This window comes from Pipistrellus kuhlii, unplaced genomic scaffold, assembly GCF_014108245.1.
Source record: "Pipistrellus kuhlii isolate mPipKuh1 unplaced genomic scaffold, mPipKuh1.p scaffold_m20_p_1, whole genome shotgun sequence".
Taxonomy (NCBI): Eukaryota; Metazoa; Chordata; class Mammalia; order Chiroptera; family Vespertilionidae; genus Pipistrellus; species Pipistrellus kuhlii.
In genome coordinates this window covers 31,870,554-31,889,895 of record NW_023425404.1, presented here as the reverse complement: position 1 = coordinate 31,889,895, position 19,342 = coordinate 31,870,554, and the positions used below count along the sequence as shown (strand labels likewise).

The window sequence follows — 19,342 nt, the reverse complement described above, 5'->3', positions numbered from 1 at the left end:
TTGTTAAGGGCTGTCTTTCTGCTTCGAAGTCTTGAGGCTGTTAGAGTTCATCCTCATGTTTGCTACCTCTTGGCTTCAGGGGCTCTTGCAGATCTGGGCCTTAATGTACACCTTGCAGGCAGAAAGAGGGGAAAATAGTGGATACACCTGGATGGACCTCCCCTTACAACTCACTGGTCACATGGCCACTGTTAGCTACAGGAAAGGCTAGAAAAATGAATGTCCAGGGACAGGGTTAGGATTAGGATTTGGGACCTACTTACACTATATACTAAGTATAAGTTATACTTGGTCTAAGCCATTCATGAAAATTCTGTTCTTTGTTTAAAAATTACCATATTTCATATCAGGTCATACTTATAGTAAAATGCTATTAAGTATTCAACTATGTGTCCTTGAAAAAAATGATTTGTTTGTTATTTATTTGTTTTTCTCAACAGCTAATCCTAGGTGCTGGGCATATTATTACCCTGAAAAAAGTGAGGTTCTAAAACCTGCAAAGAAAGGGGTGGCTACTTGACAGACACATTTCTCTAACAGCCACAGAGACATACCAGTTTTACCAGAAAGACTAGTATTTTTCCTCCTGACAGTAACACTGGCAAAATTTATCATAGACTTTTCCAAAGGGAAATTGAATAGCAGAATTTGAAATACCTTAGGGTACTATTTTGCTGAAAATACAGACACATTCTTCAATTGCATGTGTCCCATACAATCCAAGGCTACCTGAAGTTATAATTTAGTGACAGGATTTCTGCAGGTGACTAAGAAAAACTTTAAGAGTTTTGTAGAGATATTATTACCCATGTATAATTACAAATATTTTTAGATTTTTATCCTACCAAATTTTGTTAACATCTTACTTTTTAACTTACGTCCACTTGAAAATTTGTTAGCTGCTACTTAGTCTCCATAGGGGAACTTAAATTTCACATGGCTGCAAGATCCTGAAAATTAAAAAGTGAACTGAGCCCTAGCAGGTTTTGCTCAGCGAAAAGAGCATCGGTCCATGGGTTGAAGTGTCTCGGGTTCATTTCCTGGCCCTGATCATGGCAGCATGGGAGACAACTAATGGATGTGTCTCTCCCACATCGTAATGTCTCTTTCCCTCCCTTTCACTCTCTTTTAAAAATCAAAGTAAAAATTCTTGAGTGAAGATAAACAACAAAAAAATGTGAACTGAGACTGCAAATATAGGAATAACAAGCCTTATAAAAGGGTACCTCTCTGGATTCAAAGCAGTCTGGGTGTAGACCGGCTTTGAGAGGAGGGAAGGCCTAGTCCAAGTGGACCACAGGGCAGAAGAGCTCAGAGGTCCAGGCTCAAACTTGTAGGCTTAAGATGGAGTCTTCACACACTACAGCCAAGTGCCCAGACTCCTCACAGTCAGGGAGGCTCACCAGAAGCCAGGGAAACCAGAAAAGGGGTAAACTTGGGTTAGTCCAATGCAACAAACAAATCACCATTGCAGAGTTGATTTTTACTGATGAGAGTCTAGAATTGCTGCTAATTTTTAAGAGATGGCTGAAGATATTCCTTGCACCCCACTTGAGGCAATGTGAGAGAACTGAGTTCTCAAGGTATGGGGTTCTGAATTGTACACTGTTGTGCTGATTTTGATCAACAACTGTCAAGTCTTCCTAAGATTGTTGCTAAAAATTGACAGAAAAGGGGTGGACTAAGGAAGTGCGTTGAAGGAAGCCTCATTTATTTGACTCAACCAACTACTTAAATAAATTATTTGTTCTTTTTTCTTGGAAAGAGTAGTGTAATGATTTTTCTCTCCTGAAACTGTCAGGCTGTTTATAAAGGACAGATGACGGGTTTGCTGCAGACAACAGGAGGGATATGATTTCTCTCCCAAGAATTGACTAGTATGTGGGCCTACATGCTACACATGAGCTAGAAGCGATGGACTAGATGTGTTCTCCAAAAGTTGTTGCTTCTAGACTTAATGAATTTCAAAACGTAATAGTTATTGTATTTTTCACTTGCATTATTTCCCCAAGCCATTTAAATTCTCTAGAATCATTTTTTTAACAACTACACAATAGAATAGTCCATCATATGTAATTATAATAATTGACCTTTTAAATGAACTTGGCTACTTAAAGAAATCTTTCAGGGAAACATTTTATAAAACAACGAGTACTCTCTAATTTGCCTGCTTTTAAAATGTGCCTTCTCACCTAGGCAGTTTGCAGAAGGCGAGCTGACCTTGTACTCTGATGGAATTGCTATTATCCCATGCTTCTTGCTTTCCTTCTGAAGTCAATGATCACAAATGTTTCATTGAATTGATATTGGAAAGGCTGACAGTGAACAGTCAATGGGTGATAGAACCATTTTACTTTCAAGGTGCAAACCCAATAGCATTAACCCAAGGACTCGGCCTTTCTTTCTGAAACAGTTAACTTGGTGCTGGCTCCATCCATGGCCCCCTTGTCTGCAACTCAAAAACCAAAGCCGACTCCAAGAGCAGCGAGGAAGACCTCCCCCAAGAAACCAAAAGCAAAGGTATTCATATTCCCAGCGAATGAAAGAAAATTGTTCTTCTTTATAATAGTCTCAGTGAGATTTATAGTAATCATATATCTTATAGAATTATACCTTTCACATAGAAATAAGTACTGTTTCAGTTGATTCTGGGATGCATTTGATGTTTAAAAGCAGAGATTGTTATATAAGAACCTCTGCTGTGACGTAATCAGTTGTGTCAAATTATTGAGAGATTAAATGATTGGGTCAACCTATACTGCTAGCTGATGAGAGTCCTGGAGTCAGAACACAACAGCGATTGCTTTATACCCAAATTTGTGCTGCGTAGTGTATATCATTGTGAGGTCTTGCTGTCTTTCACTGGTCTTGAAGCCAAGGATAAAAAAGCAAGTTCTCCAATTTTGCACGGGTGCCTTACTGAGGAAGGAATTTTATATTCTCTGACACTGGGACCTCACAGTACAACACATTCATCCTCATGGAGAGTCTCTCGGCCTAAAGGTGCTGGGCTTTTGTAGCTTGCCTTCTTATGTTGATGGCCTCAGACAGACCTGTGATAATTGAGACTTTTCACCATAGAAAGGAGACAGCTGGCAGTGTCTTTTTCTGGCCTTACCCGATGTGGTCATGTTTACAGCTGCTCCCATTTAAAAAAAAAAAAAAAAAAAAAAAAATACAAAAAGAAAAAAAAAAAAAAAAAAAAAGAGAGAAATCAAAATGTCATAGAAAAAATTAATCCTACTGTGTCTACATTGTAGACTGTTACCTGCTCTTCCCAGACCTTAAAGCCCGGATCCTTCTCAAGATGTTTTCACCGTATTTGCAGCTCTGCTCGGCTGTTTCCTCTTAGGTTTCCACGCTGTTTATGTAGCAGCATGTCATGTGACACTCCAGTTGCCATGGCAAATATTTGTGTTTCATGAAAACTGTCAGTTAAAAAAAAATTCAATGTAAATGGCCAAATCCCAAGACAGACAGGCCCCCAGGCTAGCGTTTGGCCTGCACCATTATTGTTTCAGAGTCAGCTGTTTAACAGGCTGTGCGCAGGCCACGGGCTAATGTGTGTAATGGGAACAAGCGGGCACCTGTTCCGGTTCTCACCGTGTGTAGCTCCCAGGTCCCACCGTTTTGCAGATACAGATCTACGGGCAATACAACGATGGCTAGGTCTGCAGCGGTAAGCTGAAAGAATTAAACACGTAAACATTTTTTTTTTTTTTAAAGAATGACATTTTCTAAGTACTAATTAAGCCTGCCTCTAATTTTCTATCGACCTCACGAAGCATTTTCCCTCCTGCTAGAAGCAGTCATAGTTAAAGATTCCTTTGTGTCCCAGATTGGTACTCTTTTAACTGACGCTTCGGCAGTAAATGTAATTATTCATACACTCTGTGGAAGTTAGAAGGCCAAGAGAGAGACTGTGATATGGCTGGCCTCGAGACAGAGCCGGGACAGACCTGGGATCCGTGCCCGCCACTGGGCAGTGCGGTGCCACACCGAGAAGCCCTTTCTTGTAAATATTGCTCCACGGGTCCCCCAGAAGGGGGGCTTGGCATCTGGGTATAGTTGTTTTTGTAAACATTTACTTTGTCAGGCTCTTTCTTCTAAGTAAACAGAGCCACTGGCAGGCTGAGCATCATTGTCTGAGGTGGGAAAGGTCTTCCTGGTGGTTAGCTCCTTTGCCTGCACGGAAAAGCGAACAGGCTGGCCCAGCAGGGCAAGCTGGGGCGTGGGGGGAGGGGAAGGGAGGCTGTGCCTTCTATTTGTTTTGTAAAATTGCTGATGAGAGTCATTTTGATTTAAACCGAGTCTCATTGTTCATTGCAGGGGAAAGGCAAAAGACCATCTATGGAGAGGAAGGTGGGTAATTTGTGTGACTAGTGGAAATTTGGGGTCTGTCACCTGATGTCCCTTCCTTTTGCTGCAGGGCAGAAATATGGGAGGCAAGTTGGACAGCTGGAGATGGTAACAAAAATTCTTTGCTCTTCTTTTGTGGAAAAAAAAATTACATCATGTTTTCAAGGGGGGAGATGGTTCATTTAAAGGGGAAAATAATTGTTTCCCCTCTGTTGGGACTGAATTACTTCTCAGGCTTCAGTCCAAAAATGCCCTTAGCATACTCAAAATTTGGTTGAATCACATAGTCTTCAACCTCAATCTAAGATTTTCATCTTTTAAAGAAATAAAATATAAAACTGAAATAAAAAGAAAAAAAAACACACCCAGTTGTCCCCTATTGTGTATATGGATGTGTGTATGTGTATGCATTCACAAACACACACACACACACACACACACACACACACACACACACTGCCCATATGACGTAACAAGTAATGGTAGTGGATTTAGAGCTAAACTAAAACAAATAAGGTAACAATTTGGAAAAATGAAATAGTCCCCACAATGCAGCAAGTGCATGCCAGCCAGGAACATTCCACGGGCCATGCGTGGGTAATAAAAATTCTGAACTTGAAGCAGCAAAGAGCTGGCTTCTCCTCTTTCTAATAGAGGAACTTTCAGCAAGTCACTGAGATTCTCTGTGCCTCCCTTCCCTCCTCTGACAAGTGGGAATAACACCATCGTCCCCACAGGGTTGCTGTGAGAGTGTGAGGAGTTGATGTCACGTGTGGAAGAGCTTTGGGACGACAAAGCACTTGTTACCGTAATTCCTTGGTCTATTTTAAAGAGCATCTTCCAGGTCTCCTTTTTATCTTGGCAGTAAGAATTTCAAAGGGAGCTTAGCCACCCTTTCCAAAGAAAAATATCCCACTTTTTGGGTCTCCTTATAATTATGCAGAGCTGTGACTAAACACAGCAGCATGTACAGTCCTAAACATAGATAAATGGCTTCTAGATAAACTAATCAATGCAATTAAATCCTTCCTCCTGCTCCCCTTGACTTCTTGCTGTGAGGAAATTGTGAGCTTGCTTCTGCATTTAAAAACAGGGTGTGCTTTAGGAATACTAAGGTATTATTTATTTGAAATATTTACAACAGGTAATGTTGATTGGGCATGTTCTTAGGGCATGGCACCAAGCACCTGCCATACTCATAGCCCACATAGCTGGGAAGGAGCTACAGAGGATCCAGATGACAGGGGAAGTTCCAAAGTTTGTGGCCCCTCCACATCCCAGGTTGTCAACTCTTCCCACACACTTTGGGCAACGTTCCTAATGCTTTCCATGGGACATATCATTTTCACAACATCTCTATGCAGAAGGTACATGAAAATTCATGAACTGGAGTGAGGGGGGGTCCCTCAGCCCGGCCTGCCCCCTCTCACAGTCGAGGAGCCCTCAGGCACGGGAGGCAACCCGGTGATCAGGGGAAGGCGACAGACACCCATCACACCTCTGCTGCTGCCACTGCCTCAGCCGGCCCTGGTTACCTGAGCCTATGGCTGGCCAGGCTGAGGAACCCCACCCATTCACGAATCCGTGCACCAAGCCTCTAGTAAGATAATAAACTGCAGCAGAGTTTGTAGTAATTTCTAGTAATTTTCTAGTAAGATAATAAACTGCAGCAGAGTTGTAGCCTCAAGACATCTGAGGCCTCTATTTTCAGGAATCTAGTTTAAAGGTTCGAAGTTGATAAAATTGCCTCTCAGCAAACAAATCTTTTTATCATCTCAGGGCAGTCATGTTTACAACTGTGTTAAGATCCAATTAATTTTAATTGATACTTTTGATAATAAAAATATATTTTATGGATATGATAAGCAAGCAAATAAATATATTTAGTGGACATAAGGGTCTAGGTTAAATTCATGAGCATGTTTGCTTCTGGGAATGGGCAAAAAAGGAATATAGAGAAGACATCTATTGTACCTAATGTGATGTTTATTTTATTTAAATGCATATATAAATATATAAATAATTTAAAATACATTTAAATTTAAGTTATAAATAATTATAAACATATTAAATGTACTACATTTTTTTAATGTATTTTATTGATTTTTTTACAGAGAGGAAGGGAGAGAGGGATAGAGAGCTAGAAACATTGATGAGAGAGAAACATCGACCAGCTGCCTTCTGCATACGCCTACTGGGGATGTGCCTGCATCCAAGGTACATGCCCTTGACCAGATTCGAATCTGGGACCCTTCAGTCCGCAGGCTGACGCTCTATCCACTGAGTGAAAACCGGTTTTGGCTGTACTACATTTTTTAAATATTAAAAATGTATATGTTTTTGTCTTCTTTGCTTAAGATACATATGTATGTTATATGTGATATATATCCTGTATTATCTAACATTAGAGCCTCACAGTACACCCCCATTCATCCTTGTGGAGATTCTTGTGATTAAAGGTACTGGACTCTGTAACATGGTTCCTTATATTTATGAGCCTTGGAAATATATATATATTATATATGGAACAAAGATGACAAAAGATTAACATGTGTCCATGGTAGTTTTTAATATCTATCTCTATACTTTTCTGTATTTTCAAAATGTTTCAAATAAAAGAAGAAGAAACAAACAAAAGAAAATTATATCTCCTAAACCATACAGCCGCTATAAAATTAATTTCCTTTAGTGTAGAAGGAATAGGTTTGAATGATTACATTTTAATGTCAAATTTAGGGTCTTACTTTTCTTAGTCATCTTGTCTTATTGTTGGTTCCTTTATTATTTTCCAAACATATCCCCTTAAACTCTTTCTAGAAAACTGTGATTATTTTATAGGTAAGTCAGCTGAATATTTTAATCAAGCAACAGATGTGACATTGATCATATTACTTACCCCCTACCCCCAATAGTCTCATTTCACCCTATTTCTGTAATAAGATTTGACCACATCAGTGGGAGTTTTTTATTGTTAAATATCCTAGCTCTGTGATCTTGGGCAAGTCACCTAATCTCTTTGAGCCTCAGTTTCCTTATCTATAACCATGCAGATTGAGATGAGACACTGTGCAAGGTTCTTCACACTTATTATGATCATCACAGCAGCTCTATAGGAACCTCTTATTTTTACAAACGGGAAGGATTAGGCTCAAAGAGGATGTTGTCTTAGTCAGCTCAGGCTGCCATAACAAAACACCGTAGAGAGCAACATGAACAACAACCACTTACTGCTCACAGTTCTGGAGGGAGCTTCTGGTGAGAGCTCTCTTCCTGATTTGGCAATGGCTGCTTTCTTTCTAGAGAGAGATCATCTCTCTTTTGTCTCTTCTTATAAGGACACTAGTCTTACATACTTAATATATAGTGAGAGAGCTGGCCTTGACTCCAGGTTAGTAAGACCTTCAGATTAGTAAGGCTATTTCCCTGGGAGTCACAGGCGAGGCCGATGACCTTCAGGATCCCTCACGCTTTCAAATTCAGGACTGTGATTATGCCGAGTCCTTATCCTGTTTAGTCAGCTAATCTATCTAATATTATACGTCTCTTTCTAACATTTTACTAAGCTGAGGTCTTGACACCTGTTCTGTACAAAACTCAACACATTGTGGACCCTCAACAAACATTAAAGAGCAGGCCCGACAGATGGTGTCTCTGGTCTTCAGAGAAGAATGAAGACTCATCTCCGAGGGTCACTCCACTCTTACTCTGAGCTGGGCTCTCACGTGGAGCTGCGATGCTGGGAGGAACTCTTCTCTTCCACACAATGGAACTGCCTAGGCCAGGGGTCGGCAAACTCATTAGTCAACAGAGCCAAATATCAACAGTACAACGGTTGAAATTTCTTTTGAGAGCCAAATTTTTTAAACTTAAACTTCTTCTAACGCCACTTCTTCAAAATAGACTCGCCCAGGCCGTGACATTTGAAGAGCCACACTCAAGGGGCCAAAGAGCTGCATATGGCTCTCAAGCCGAATTTTGCCCACCGCGAGCGAGGCTGATTAGTAATGGATGTGTTTGGTGTTTGAATATGTGCACATGGGCTTATAGATCCAAAAGTAAGTTAGTCTACCCTTCTAAGCAAATCATTCTCTAAAGATATTATCCACTTTGGATTGTCCCAAGTACTTGACCATCTTCCACCAAGAGATCTTGGTTATATCTAATTTAGAGATCCCCGACTCCAGTTTAATATTACATCCACATGCTGTCCCCATGTATAAAAAGAACATTTTTCATAAAAACCTTCAGCTTAGAAATACATGCCCTTTTCTTCTGGAATTTTCCTTCGTGGCACTTATTTCTAAATTTTAGATCACATTGGGCCTGCCTTTTTGGCTTCACATCTAGCATATGTAGTCAGCATCCTGCTTCCTGCTATTTGTTTTAGACTTAGAATTTTCCCTAAACAACTGCTCCAGAAACTCTCAAAGTTCCCTCACTAGTGATTACACTTTGCAAATGAAGAAGAGCATTTCCCAGCTAGTTGACTCAGTGAGAGCAGGATACTAATAATTAGGCCATGGCTACAGGTTTGGGCTCTGTATGGAGCAGAGAGCTATCCCCACTAGAAGGAAGCAATGAGTCAAGTGACATTACATTGGGAGAACTGCATAACTTAAACCAAAAAGAAGGGAGGGGAGGAGGGTGCAAGGAAGAAGAGGAAAAGAGAGAAGGAAAGAGAGGGAAGGAAGGAAGGAAGAAAGGAAGGAAGGAAGGAAGGAAGGAAGGAAGGAAGGAAGGAAGGAAGGAAGGAAGGGAGGGAGGGAGGGAGGGAGGAGGGAGGGAGGGAGGGAGGGAGGGAGGGAGGGAGGGAGGGAGGGAGGGAGGGAGGGGGGAAGGGAGGAAGGAAGGAAGGAGGAAGGAAGGAAGGAAGGAAGGAAGGAAGGAAGGAAGGAAGAGAGGGAGGGAGGCAGGCTAGACAAGTTCATGAGATGAATGGTAAAGGAAGAATAGCAGAAGGAACCAAAACTTGAAGCATGGCCTGACCTTTAATCAGGGCTCTTATTCCTAGCAGGCTGTGAAACAGCTTTGTCTCTACCTGCTCAATGGGTCTCACAATGCTGATGCACTGTTTTAATTTGGGAAGTCTTTCTCTTGAGAGACATGTCTTTTCTTGCTCTAAGTCTAAAGTGTTCCCAAGTGTGGCATTCTCTGTGACAGATGTACTACAGTTATGCTTTAGCTGACTCCAAACCCATAGCTTCCCCGTGCCTGAGTGGTCTATTTGATGTCCAAGAGTGTGTTTCCTTTAAGAGCAGGTCTTTACTAGACTATCATCCAAGAAGATAGGGAAGTGTAATCCCTTTGTTCTCAGAGAGCCATTGTTAAATTCTGTAACCTCATTCTCACCCCACAGCTATCCTATATAATAAAAGACTAATATGCAAATAGACTGAATGGCAGTACAACCAAACAATTGGTTGCTATGATGTGTGCTGACCATCAGCAGGCATCGGCCATGGCAGGATGGTGGAGTAGGTGAGTGGGAGTGCCAGACCAAGGCAGGGCACTGATCGCTGTCATTGGGGTGAGCAACTGGTGGTTACTGAATCCTACATGGCACGGTCCTACCTGGTGCTCGCACCTGTTGCTGGTGCTGGCACTGGCCCCGCTCACACCTGCTGCAGGCACTGGAACTGAAGCTTGCACCCACTGCTTGCACCCGTTGCTAGCACCCAGCACCAATCCCGATTACTCGGTGCCATCAGTGGGTACGAGCAGTGGCTGCCAGCCCTGATTGTACCTCAGGGCTTCTCCACCTTTCCCTACTCCTGAGGGGCAATCAGGGCAGCAGCTGCTGCTCATACCCACTGACAGTGCCGAGCACTTGGGACCGGCACTGGGTGTTGGCAGTGGGTGCAAGAGGCAGCTCCAGCACTGGCTGCAGGTGTGAGCAGGGTGGGAGCTAGCCATGGGTGCAAGTGGAGCTGGTGCCATCAATGCATGGGAGCTGCAGCAGCAGGAGTGGGGCTTCTGGCAGAGAGGAGACAGGAGACCACAACAGGAAGGGCCAGTGGGGGTGCAGAGGATGGGCCAAGACCCACCCCTGTGCCCACCATAGCCTCATGGCCCACACTTCCTTTCAAGGTACATAAATTCATGCACTAGGCCCCTGATTCTTTTATTATTATTATTAATTATATTTTATTGATTTTTTTACAGAGATGAAGGGAGAGGGATAGAGAGTTAGAAACATCAATGAGAGAGAAATAATAATTAGCTGCCTCCTGCACACCTCCTACTGGAGATGTGCCTGCAACCAAGGTACATGCCCTTGACTGAAATCAAACCTGCGACCTTTCAGTCCCCAGGCTGATGCTCTATCCACTGAACCAATCAGGGTAGGGCCCTGGTTCTTTATAAAGGTCAGAAAAGCATTTGCTGATGTAGGTAGATGCCTTAGAACTACCCCAGGGAAAGGTACTGTCCCAGAGAGACTCAAAAGTCCTCTCCTTTCATAAACTGCTCCCAGGTTGCTCCGTTTTTCAAGGATGGTCCCAATTCTACACAACTCTCTGTGAAAATAAGGAATTTCAAAATATTTTTAACATTTCCAAGGAGACCAGATTCTCTGGCAAATCTCCTGTCCATAGCTGCACTTCTGTGGGAGTCTCAGGGTCTCATTGACAGAATCAAACATGGGACTGGCAGGACCAGCCAGCTCCATACATGTCCATCTGTGATTATTTTGCATGTCTGTTTCTCACTGACAAAGCACTGTCATTCTTCTCTGAATTTAAACGTTTCCATTATCAGAACCCATTTGTAAAGGAAGGCAGAAATGTAGCCATGGCCATTTCTGTGGGAGCACATGCCACTTGCAAGTGTGCAGTAAACCAGATTCAGGGCCGACAGCACCCCAGCAACAACATAACCCATGGCCAAAGGTGGATCCCAATCACAAGGCCCCCTCCTCTCTGGTTTCAGGGTGTGTCATCTAAGTACCGCTAATGCCAAGTAACTGCAACTCAGCAGCTCCTGCATTGACCATCTGCCCCCTTGTGGTTAGTGCGCATCATAGTAACCAGTTGGATTGTCGGAGACTTAGCATATTTGCCTAATATATATACTAGAGGCCTGTTGCAGGAAGATTCCTGTAATAGGGCTTCCTGCTGTGGTCTCCACCACCCTGCCTGCTTCCCTCCCTTTTCCCCACCCCTCCTGCTTCCCTTCCTTCTCCCCCCACCCCACTTGCTTGCTTCTCTGCAGTTTGCTCCCTTCTGCAGCGCTTGGCTTATTTTCTTGATATGCAAATCAACCGCCATCTCAGTTGGGTTAATTTGCATATTCACTCTTACTGGCTGGTGGGCATGGCTTTGGTGTAGCGAAGGTACGGTCAATTGCATATTTCTTTTATTATATAGGATATAGATAACTCTTAAATTAATAGCATAAAAAAAAGCTCATTGCTATTTAAAGTCAGCTTCTAAAGTTCAAGGAAATTTCCTCCTTTGAGCTTAACATTTGCTTTTTAGTATTTTTATACTTGAGTTGATAATAATTAATTCCATTGCCTAGAACCTAAGAAAAGAAAAAGAATGTGAAGTTTTTTTGTTTTTTTTTTAATTTCCTATGTTTGCTTATTATGCTTTTAAAAAAAAGAATGTTTATCCCTAGCCAGTTGGCTCAGGGGATAGAGCGTTGGCCTGCGGACTGAAGGGTCCTGGGCGCAATTCTGGTCAAGGGCACATGTCCGGGTTGCAGGCTCGATTCCCAGTAGGAGGAGGCAGGAGGCAGGCAATCAATGATTCTCATCACTGATGTTTCTCTCTCTCTCTCTCTCTCTCTCTCTCTCTCTCTCTCTCTCTCTCTCTCTCTGTCTTCCTCTCTGAAATCAATAAAAAATATATAAAAAATAAATAAAAAGAATCTTTATTGTTGCAAGTATTTCTTTCCCCAATTGACTGCTTCTAGCCCACTCACTTTCCCCACCCTAGGTCTTCACCACCCTATTGTCTGTGTCCATGGTGATACATATATGCATACAAGTTCTTTGGTTAATCTTTTCCCATTCACTCACCCACCCCACCTGAGATTCCACAGTCGGTCCCATGCTTCCATGTCTCTGGATCTATTTTGTTCATCAGTTTATTTTGTTCGTTAGATTCCACATATGAGTAAGACAATATAATACTTGTTTTTCTCTGACTGGCTTATTTCACTTAGCATTTTTTATAAAAAATGGGTGTTGACTTTTGTCCAATGCTTTTTCTGCATCTATTGATATAATCATGTGATCTTTGTCTTTCCATTTGTTTGTTATGTATCACATTTATTTTATTTTCAAATATGATACTAGCCTAGCATCCCTGGAATAAATCCCACTTGGTCATAGTGTATGATCTTTTTAATATATTGCTGGATCCAATTTGATAATATTTTGTTGAGGATTTTAATGTCTATATTCATCAGGAATATTAACCTGAAATTCTTTTTCTTTGTAGTGTTTTTCTCTGGTTTTGGAACTAGGATAATGCTGGCCTCATAAAAAGAGGTTGGATGTGTCCCTTTCTCTTGGATAATTTGGAATAGTTTAAAGAGAATAGATGTTAATTCTTTTTTGAATGTTTGGTAAAACTCCCCTCGAAGCTGTCTAGACCAGGTCTTTTGTTAGCTGAGAATTTTTTTTTTTTAATTATTACTGCTTCAATTTCATTAGTTATTGGCTTTTTCAGGTTTTCTGATTCTTCCTGATTAAGTTTTGGAAGATTGTATTTTTCTAGGAATTTGTCCCATTTCATCTATTGTACATTGTCTAGCTTGTTGGCATATAGTTGTTCATAGTATTTTCTTACAATCCTTTGTATTTCTGTGATGTCAGTTTTACTTCACCACTTTCATTTCTGATTTCATTAGGGTGCTTATATGTTCACCAGGGTTAGATCCCTTGTTCAATTAATACCTTTAGTATTATGTAGTGACATTTATTGTCTCTTGTGATGGCCTTAATTTTGAAGTCTATTTTGTCAGATATGAGTATTGCCGCCCCAACTTTTTTTGTTTCAATTTGCATGAAAATTTTTTTTCATCCCTTCACTCTTATCCTGTGCGAGTCTTTTGTTCTGAGGTAGGTCTCTTGTAGACAGCATATATTTGGATCATGTATTCATATCCATTCAGCTACTCTATGTCTTACATTTAAGGTTATTATTGATAGGTACTTACTATTGCCATTTTAATTCTTTATGCCTATGTTTCTCTCTATATATTTCTTATTATTACAGAAGTTCCTTTAGATTTTCTTGTAGTGCTGATTTGATGGTAAAAAAACTTCTTTAGCTTTTTTTTTTTTTTTTTTTTTTTAATCTGGGAAGCACCATCTATTTTGAATGATAGCCTTGCTGGATATAGTAATCTTGGTTTCAGATCCTTGTTTTTTATTACCTTGAATAATTCAGGAGTTCCTTTCTGGCCTGTAGAGTTTCCGATGAGAAATCACCTGACCACCTTATGGGAGCTTCTTTTTAGGTAGTAAATTGCTTTTGCTTCCTTTAGGATTCTTTGTCTTTAATTTTTGACATTTTAATTATGATGTGTCTGGGGGTGGGCCTGTTTAGATTCTTCTTGCATGGGGCTCTCTGTGCTTCCTGAATTTGTGTGACTTTTTCCTTCACCAGGTTAGGAAAGCTTTCTGCCATTATTTCTTCAAACAGGTTCTCTATCTCTTGCTCACTTTCTTCACCTTCTGATATTCCTATGATGAAAATATTGTTACACTTCATGTTGTTCCACAGCTCTCTTAAGCTGTCCTCCCAATTTTTCTTTTTTTCTTTTTGGTTCTCTGATTAAGTTTTGTTGTTTTTTCTATCCTGTCTTCTAATTCACTGATCCAATCCTCAGCTTCCCCTAATCTGCTGTGTATTCCTTCCAATGTGTTCTTTATTAGTACTATGTCATTCTTTATTTAATAGTTACTATGTCTTTTCTCGTGTATCCTTTCCATCATTATTCTGAACTCTATATCTAATAAATTTAATATCTCCATTTCATATATCTCTTCTGGAGAATTCTCTGTTCTTCCATTTGGAGCTTTTTTTTTAAATCTCTTTGGGTTTGTGTCTATGTACTAGGTAGATCTGCTATGAATCTCAATCTCTAATCAAGGACAATGTCAGATGCTGTTTGAGACTCTGTTTGGAGCTATTAGTGATCCAACATTTTGAAACTTTCCTTATTGTATTGATATTTTATTGTGTCTTGGCTTACTTTTCTCTTTGATAGCTTTCTGCCTTGAATTTATTAGTATTAGTTGACATTTTAGAAATAAAATAGAGCATGAATAGTCTCTAACATAGTAATACTCAACACAGAGCTGTGGCATAATAGTTACTGATACATTAACTGGGTCCTTTTTTTTTGAGTTATTAAAAATGCAGAGAGCAGCATCATTTTACAATTTGGTAAAGATGAGTTTATACATCTGAAACATTGACATATTGAAGACAATCTGTTCCTTAAATCCATAAGCAAGAAGTAGTCAGCACAGTAAGTTTATACCTGGCTTATGGCAAAGAAGGCAGGGCCTGAAACATCTATATGCCCTTACCCCCCAGGCCATTAGGAACATTTGGACAGTAGGCAAAGTGTCTATTTTTTCAGTGCAACAGGTTTTAGTAAGGAAATGCAATGGTTTCACAGTGAATATGGACATAACAAAATTTTCTTTTCTTTAGTTTTCTCTTTTTTCTTTATTGATTAGTGTATTAAATATGTGTCCTTAACTCCTCATTACCCACCCACCCCCGCAACCTCCCTCCTCATGCCCTCACCCCTCTGTTGTCTGTGTCAACAGACACAGACACATTGGTTATGCTTATATGCATAAAAGTCCTTTGGCTAATCTCTCCCCCTTCTCCCTCCCCTCCCCTATCTTCCTTCTGAGGTTTGACAGTCTGATTGATGTTTCTCTGTCTCTGGATCTGTTTTTATTCATCAGTTTATGTTGTTCATTATATTCCACAAATGAGTGAGATCATGTGATATTTATCTTTCCCTGACTGACTTATTTCACTTAGCATAATGCTCTCCAGGTCTATCGATGCTGTTGCAAATAGTAGAAGTTCCTTCCTTTTTACAGCAGCATAGTATTCCATTGTGTAGAGGTACCACATAATGTTTTTTGCTGATGGGCTTTTAGGCTGTTTCTAAATCTTAGCCATTGTAAATTATGCTGCTATGAACATAGGGGTGCATATATCCTTTCTTGTTGGTGTTTCTAATTTCTTGGGACATATTCCTAGAGGTGGGATCCCTGGGTCAAATGGAAGTTCCATTTTCAGTTTTTTGAGGAAACTCCATACTGTTCTCCACAGTGGCTGCACCAGTCTGCATTCCCACCAACAGTGCATGAGGGTTCCTTTTTCTCTGCATCCTCATCAGCACTTGCCATTTGTTGATTTGTTGTTCTGACAGGTGTGAGATGGTACCTCATTGTCCTTTTGATTTGCACCTCTCAGATGATTAGTGACTTTGAGCATGTTTTCATATGTTTCATGGTCATCTGTATGTCTTCTTTCGAAAAGTATCTATGTATTTAGGGCCATTGCCCACTTTTTGATTGGATTGTTTATCTTCCTTTTGTTAAGTTGTATGAAGTTCCTGTAAATGTTGGAGATTAAACCCTTATCAGAGTTAACATTGGCAAATATGTTATCCCATGCAGAGGGCTTTCTTGTTGTTTTGTAGATGGTTTCTTTTGCTGTGCAGAAACTTTTTATTTTGATGTAGTTGCATTTGTTTATTTTCCCTTTAGTTTCCATTGCCCTAGGAGCTGTTTAGGTGAAAATATTGCTTTGGCAAATGTTTGAGATTTTGCTGCCTGTGGATTCCTCTAGTATTTTTATGGTTTCCCATCATATGTTTAAGTCCTTGATCCATTTTGAGTTAATTTTGTGTATGGTGTAAGTTGGTGGCCTTGTTTTATTTATTTATTTATTTTTGCACCTATCTGTACAATTTTTCCAACATAATTTATTGAAGAGAATATCTAGACTAATCGTATTCTCTTGCCTCCTCTATGGTTTGGGTCAATTTCTGGGTTTTCTATCCTATTCCATTGGTCTATATGTCTGATCTTGTGCCAGTATCAGGCAGTTTTGAGAATAGTGGCTTTTTAATAGAACTTGATATCTGGGATTGAAATCCCTCCTACTTCGTTCTTGTTTCTCAGGATTGTTGCAGCTATTTGAAGTCTTTTTTTATTCCAGGTGAATTTTTGGAGAGTTCATTCAAGGTTGTGAAATATACCATTGGTATTTTAATGGGGAGTGCATTAACTCTATAGATTGATTTGGGTAGTACGACCATTTATTGATGTAGATTCGACCAATCCATGAACACTGTATGTTCTTCCATCTGTTTATATCTTCCTCTATCTCTTTTTTCAGTGTCCTGTAGTTTTCTGAGTACAGGACTTTTACCTCCTTAATTACATTTATTTGTAGGTATCTTAATTTTTTTGGTGCAATGGTAAATGGGATTTTCTCCTTCTGTAAGTTCACTATTGGTGTATAAAAATGCCATTGGTTTCTGAGTGTTAACTTTGTATCCTGTTACATTGCTGAATTCCTTTATTAATGTGTGTAACATATATTGCTGCTGTAATCCAAACTACTTCTGATTTTATTTTTAAACTAGAGGCCCAGTGCACGAAATCGTGCATGGGTGGGGACTGGCTAGAGATCAGGGCTAATCAGGACCATCTCGCCAGTCCCAATCAAGGCCAGGCTGATTGGAGCTTGCTGGCCAGTGGATGGACAAGGGGAGGAGCCACGGGACATTGGCCGGCCAGGGAGAAGGACTGTGAGAGGTTGTTTGGCTGTAGGGAGCACACTGACCACCAGTGGGTAGCTCCTGCATGGAGCATCTGCCCCCTGGTGGTAAGTGTGTGTCATAGCCACCGGTCAACTGGTCATTCCAGTCATTTCGGGTATAATGGTCACGTAGGCTTATAGATAGATAGATAGTTAGATAGATAGATAGATAGATAGATAGATAGATAGATGATAGTATTTACTCAGCCTTTCTTCATACATAAAAGTATAAAGAAGAAAAACATTGACCCATCATCCCATTCTTAGAGAACCCATCTCAACATGTAAAAATAAAAGTAGTATTTTTCATGACTTACAATTAAATCAGTATAGATAGGAACAAAATGAAGCAAATGCTTCCTTGGTTTTATTTGTTAGGTCATTTCAGATTCTACCCGAGGATAGCTCCAGATATGTCCATACGAAGACACCAGATTTAAGAATAAAAGAACATATATCAAAAGAAACCTTGACAATGGTAATAACAGACAACATAATGCTTTTTGTAAAATCACTCCTAGATATTAAGAGAAGGTGGCAGAATTTCAAATCACCAGAAAGTGAGGACCTGTTAGATGTCAGAATAGACAGGAAAGCTTTGATGAGCATATTTGAAATTATCATAAAGATAGTAAAAAGCCCTAGCTGATGTGGCTAAGTGGTTAGAGCATCAGCCAGCACCCCAGGGAGTTTTGGGTTTGATTCTCAGTCAAGAGAATATACCTGGGGCATGTGCAGGGAGCAACTAATCAATGTGTCTCTCTCACATCAACATTTCACTCTCTCCCCCTCCATCACTTCCTTCTACTCTCTCTAAAGAAAACCAATGGGGAAAGGAAAATTCTCAGATGAGGTTAACAAAAAACAAACAAACAAAGCAAGCCTGCAAAGAAAGGCTTCACTCTGCTTTTCAGGATTGGTGGATAACTTATGAACAAGAACGCAGTGATTGGCTTCCATCCATGCATACGTAAAAAGTAAATCGCAGAGATGATAGGGTCAGTTGGCCACATCAAAGTGAACTAAATGCACAACTTATATATGATCAGTTTTGAGCAATTAAATAACACTTTTATTAAAAATGATAATAGCTTTGAGCAACCTCTAAATATTCTTTTGATAATGAGTTTTATGATATATACTTGCCAGACTTTCATATTATGGCATATAGGTATTAAATCAAAAGTAGGATCTATATTTTCCCTCCATTGAGTAGTAAATGATAATGTGATTGTGTATTTCTTGACCACTCCTTTAAGGTAGATCATAATTCTATTTCATCTCGGACATTTTCTTCCCACAGAGCTTGAAATTCACACCACCTTCTAAAGCTCTGAAATCACCGTGGGATCACGACTTTTTTATTTATGATGGCGTCATAGACAGCACTGCCCCGGACTTCATAGCATTCAAGTCACATTTTATCTTATCTTGGGGAAGCATTTTCTCTCTCTTGGAACACATCGAGAAGTTACTCAGGGAGTATGCAATACCAGAAGTCAAAATCAAAGGGAACAACTTGGTAGCCCTCCTTCCAGAGTTTGAGCTGAAGAATAAACTTACCAAAAATGACCTTCTCTCAGTGGTGGAGAACCCTGTTCCCGTCCAAAAGATGTTCACTGTTCCCGGGCAGAGATACAAAGGGCAAGGTGGAACGCTAAATGCTGCCAGCAAGATCCAAGCCACGTGGAAATGCTTCAAAGCAAGAAGATACTTCCACATCTTTCGCCAGCAGAAGTGGGCGTCGGGTGTGATCGCCATTGCGTGGCTCTTACATTGCCACAGGACGCGGCTGACGAACGTCCTGAAGGAGACACGTGAAAGACACCTGCAGAACTTCCGCATTCGAGCCAAGGCACGCAAGGCTGCCAGCTGTTAAGGCAGACTCTTTCCCTAAACATTTCTTGCTTGAACGATTGCAATAAGTTGTCTCTCTATCTTTCCTTTCTCTCTCCAACTACCCTTCCCCTCAGCCCCCCTCACCTTCCACTCTCCTCCACACGTGTGATGCACAAACCCTACTATGTTTGTTTGCACCATACATCATATTTTAGTCCTAACCAGGAATCTGCAAAATCTGTTGCAATTTTTCTATAGGAGAAATGTGCCTTCACTTTGACTATGGTCATCCTGTCAGAAAATCAATGGTGTAACTGCATTACCTTTTCTGC

The 19,342-nt window shown here is 40.5% G+C and overlaps 1 protein-coding gene across 1 annotated transcript in view; it reads left to right on the top strand.

Moving 5' to 3' along the window:
- IQCH (IQ motif containing H) overlaps positions 1 to 19,342 on the top strand; it is a 197,268-nt gene that overhangs the window by 74,388 nt on the left and 103,538 nt on the right. Inside the window, exons 8-10 of the mRNA XM_036437981.2 lie at positions 2,414 to 2,520; positions 4,330 to 4,362; positions 18,475 to 19,026. Coding sequence (XP_036293874.1) covers positions 2,414 to 2,520; positions 4,330 to 4,362; positions 18,475 to 19,026 — 692 coding nt within the window. The remainder of the gene's footprint in view (positions 1 to 2,413; positions 2,521 to 4,329; positions 4,363 to 18,474; positions 19,027 to 19,342) is intronic.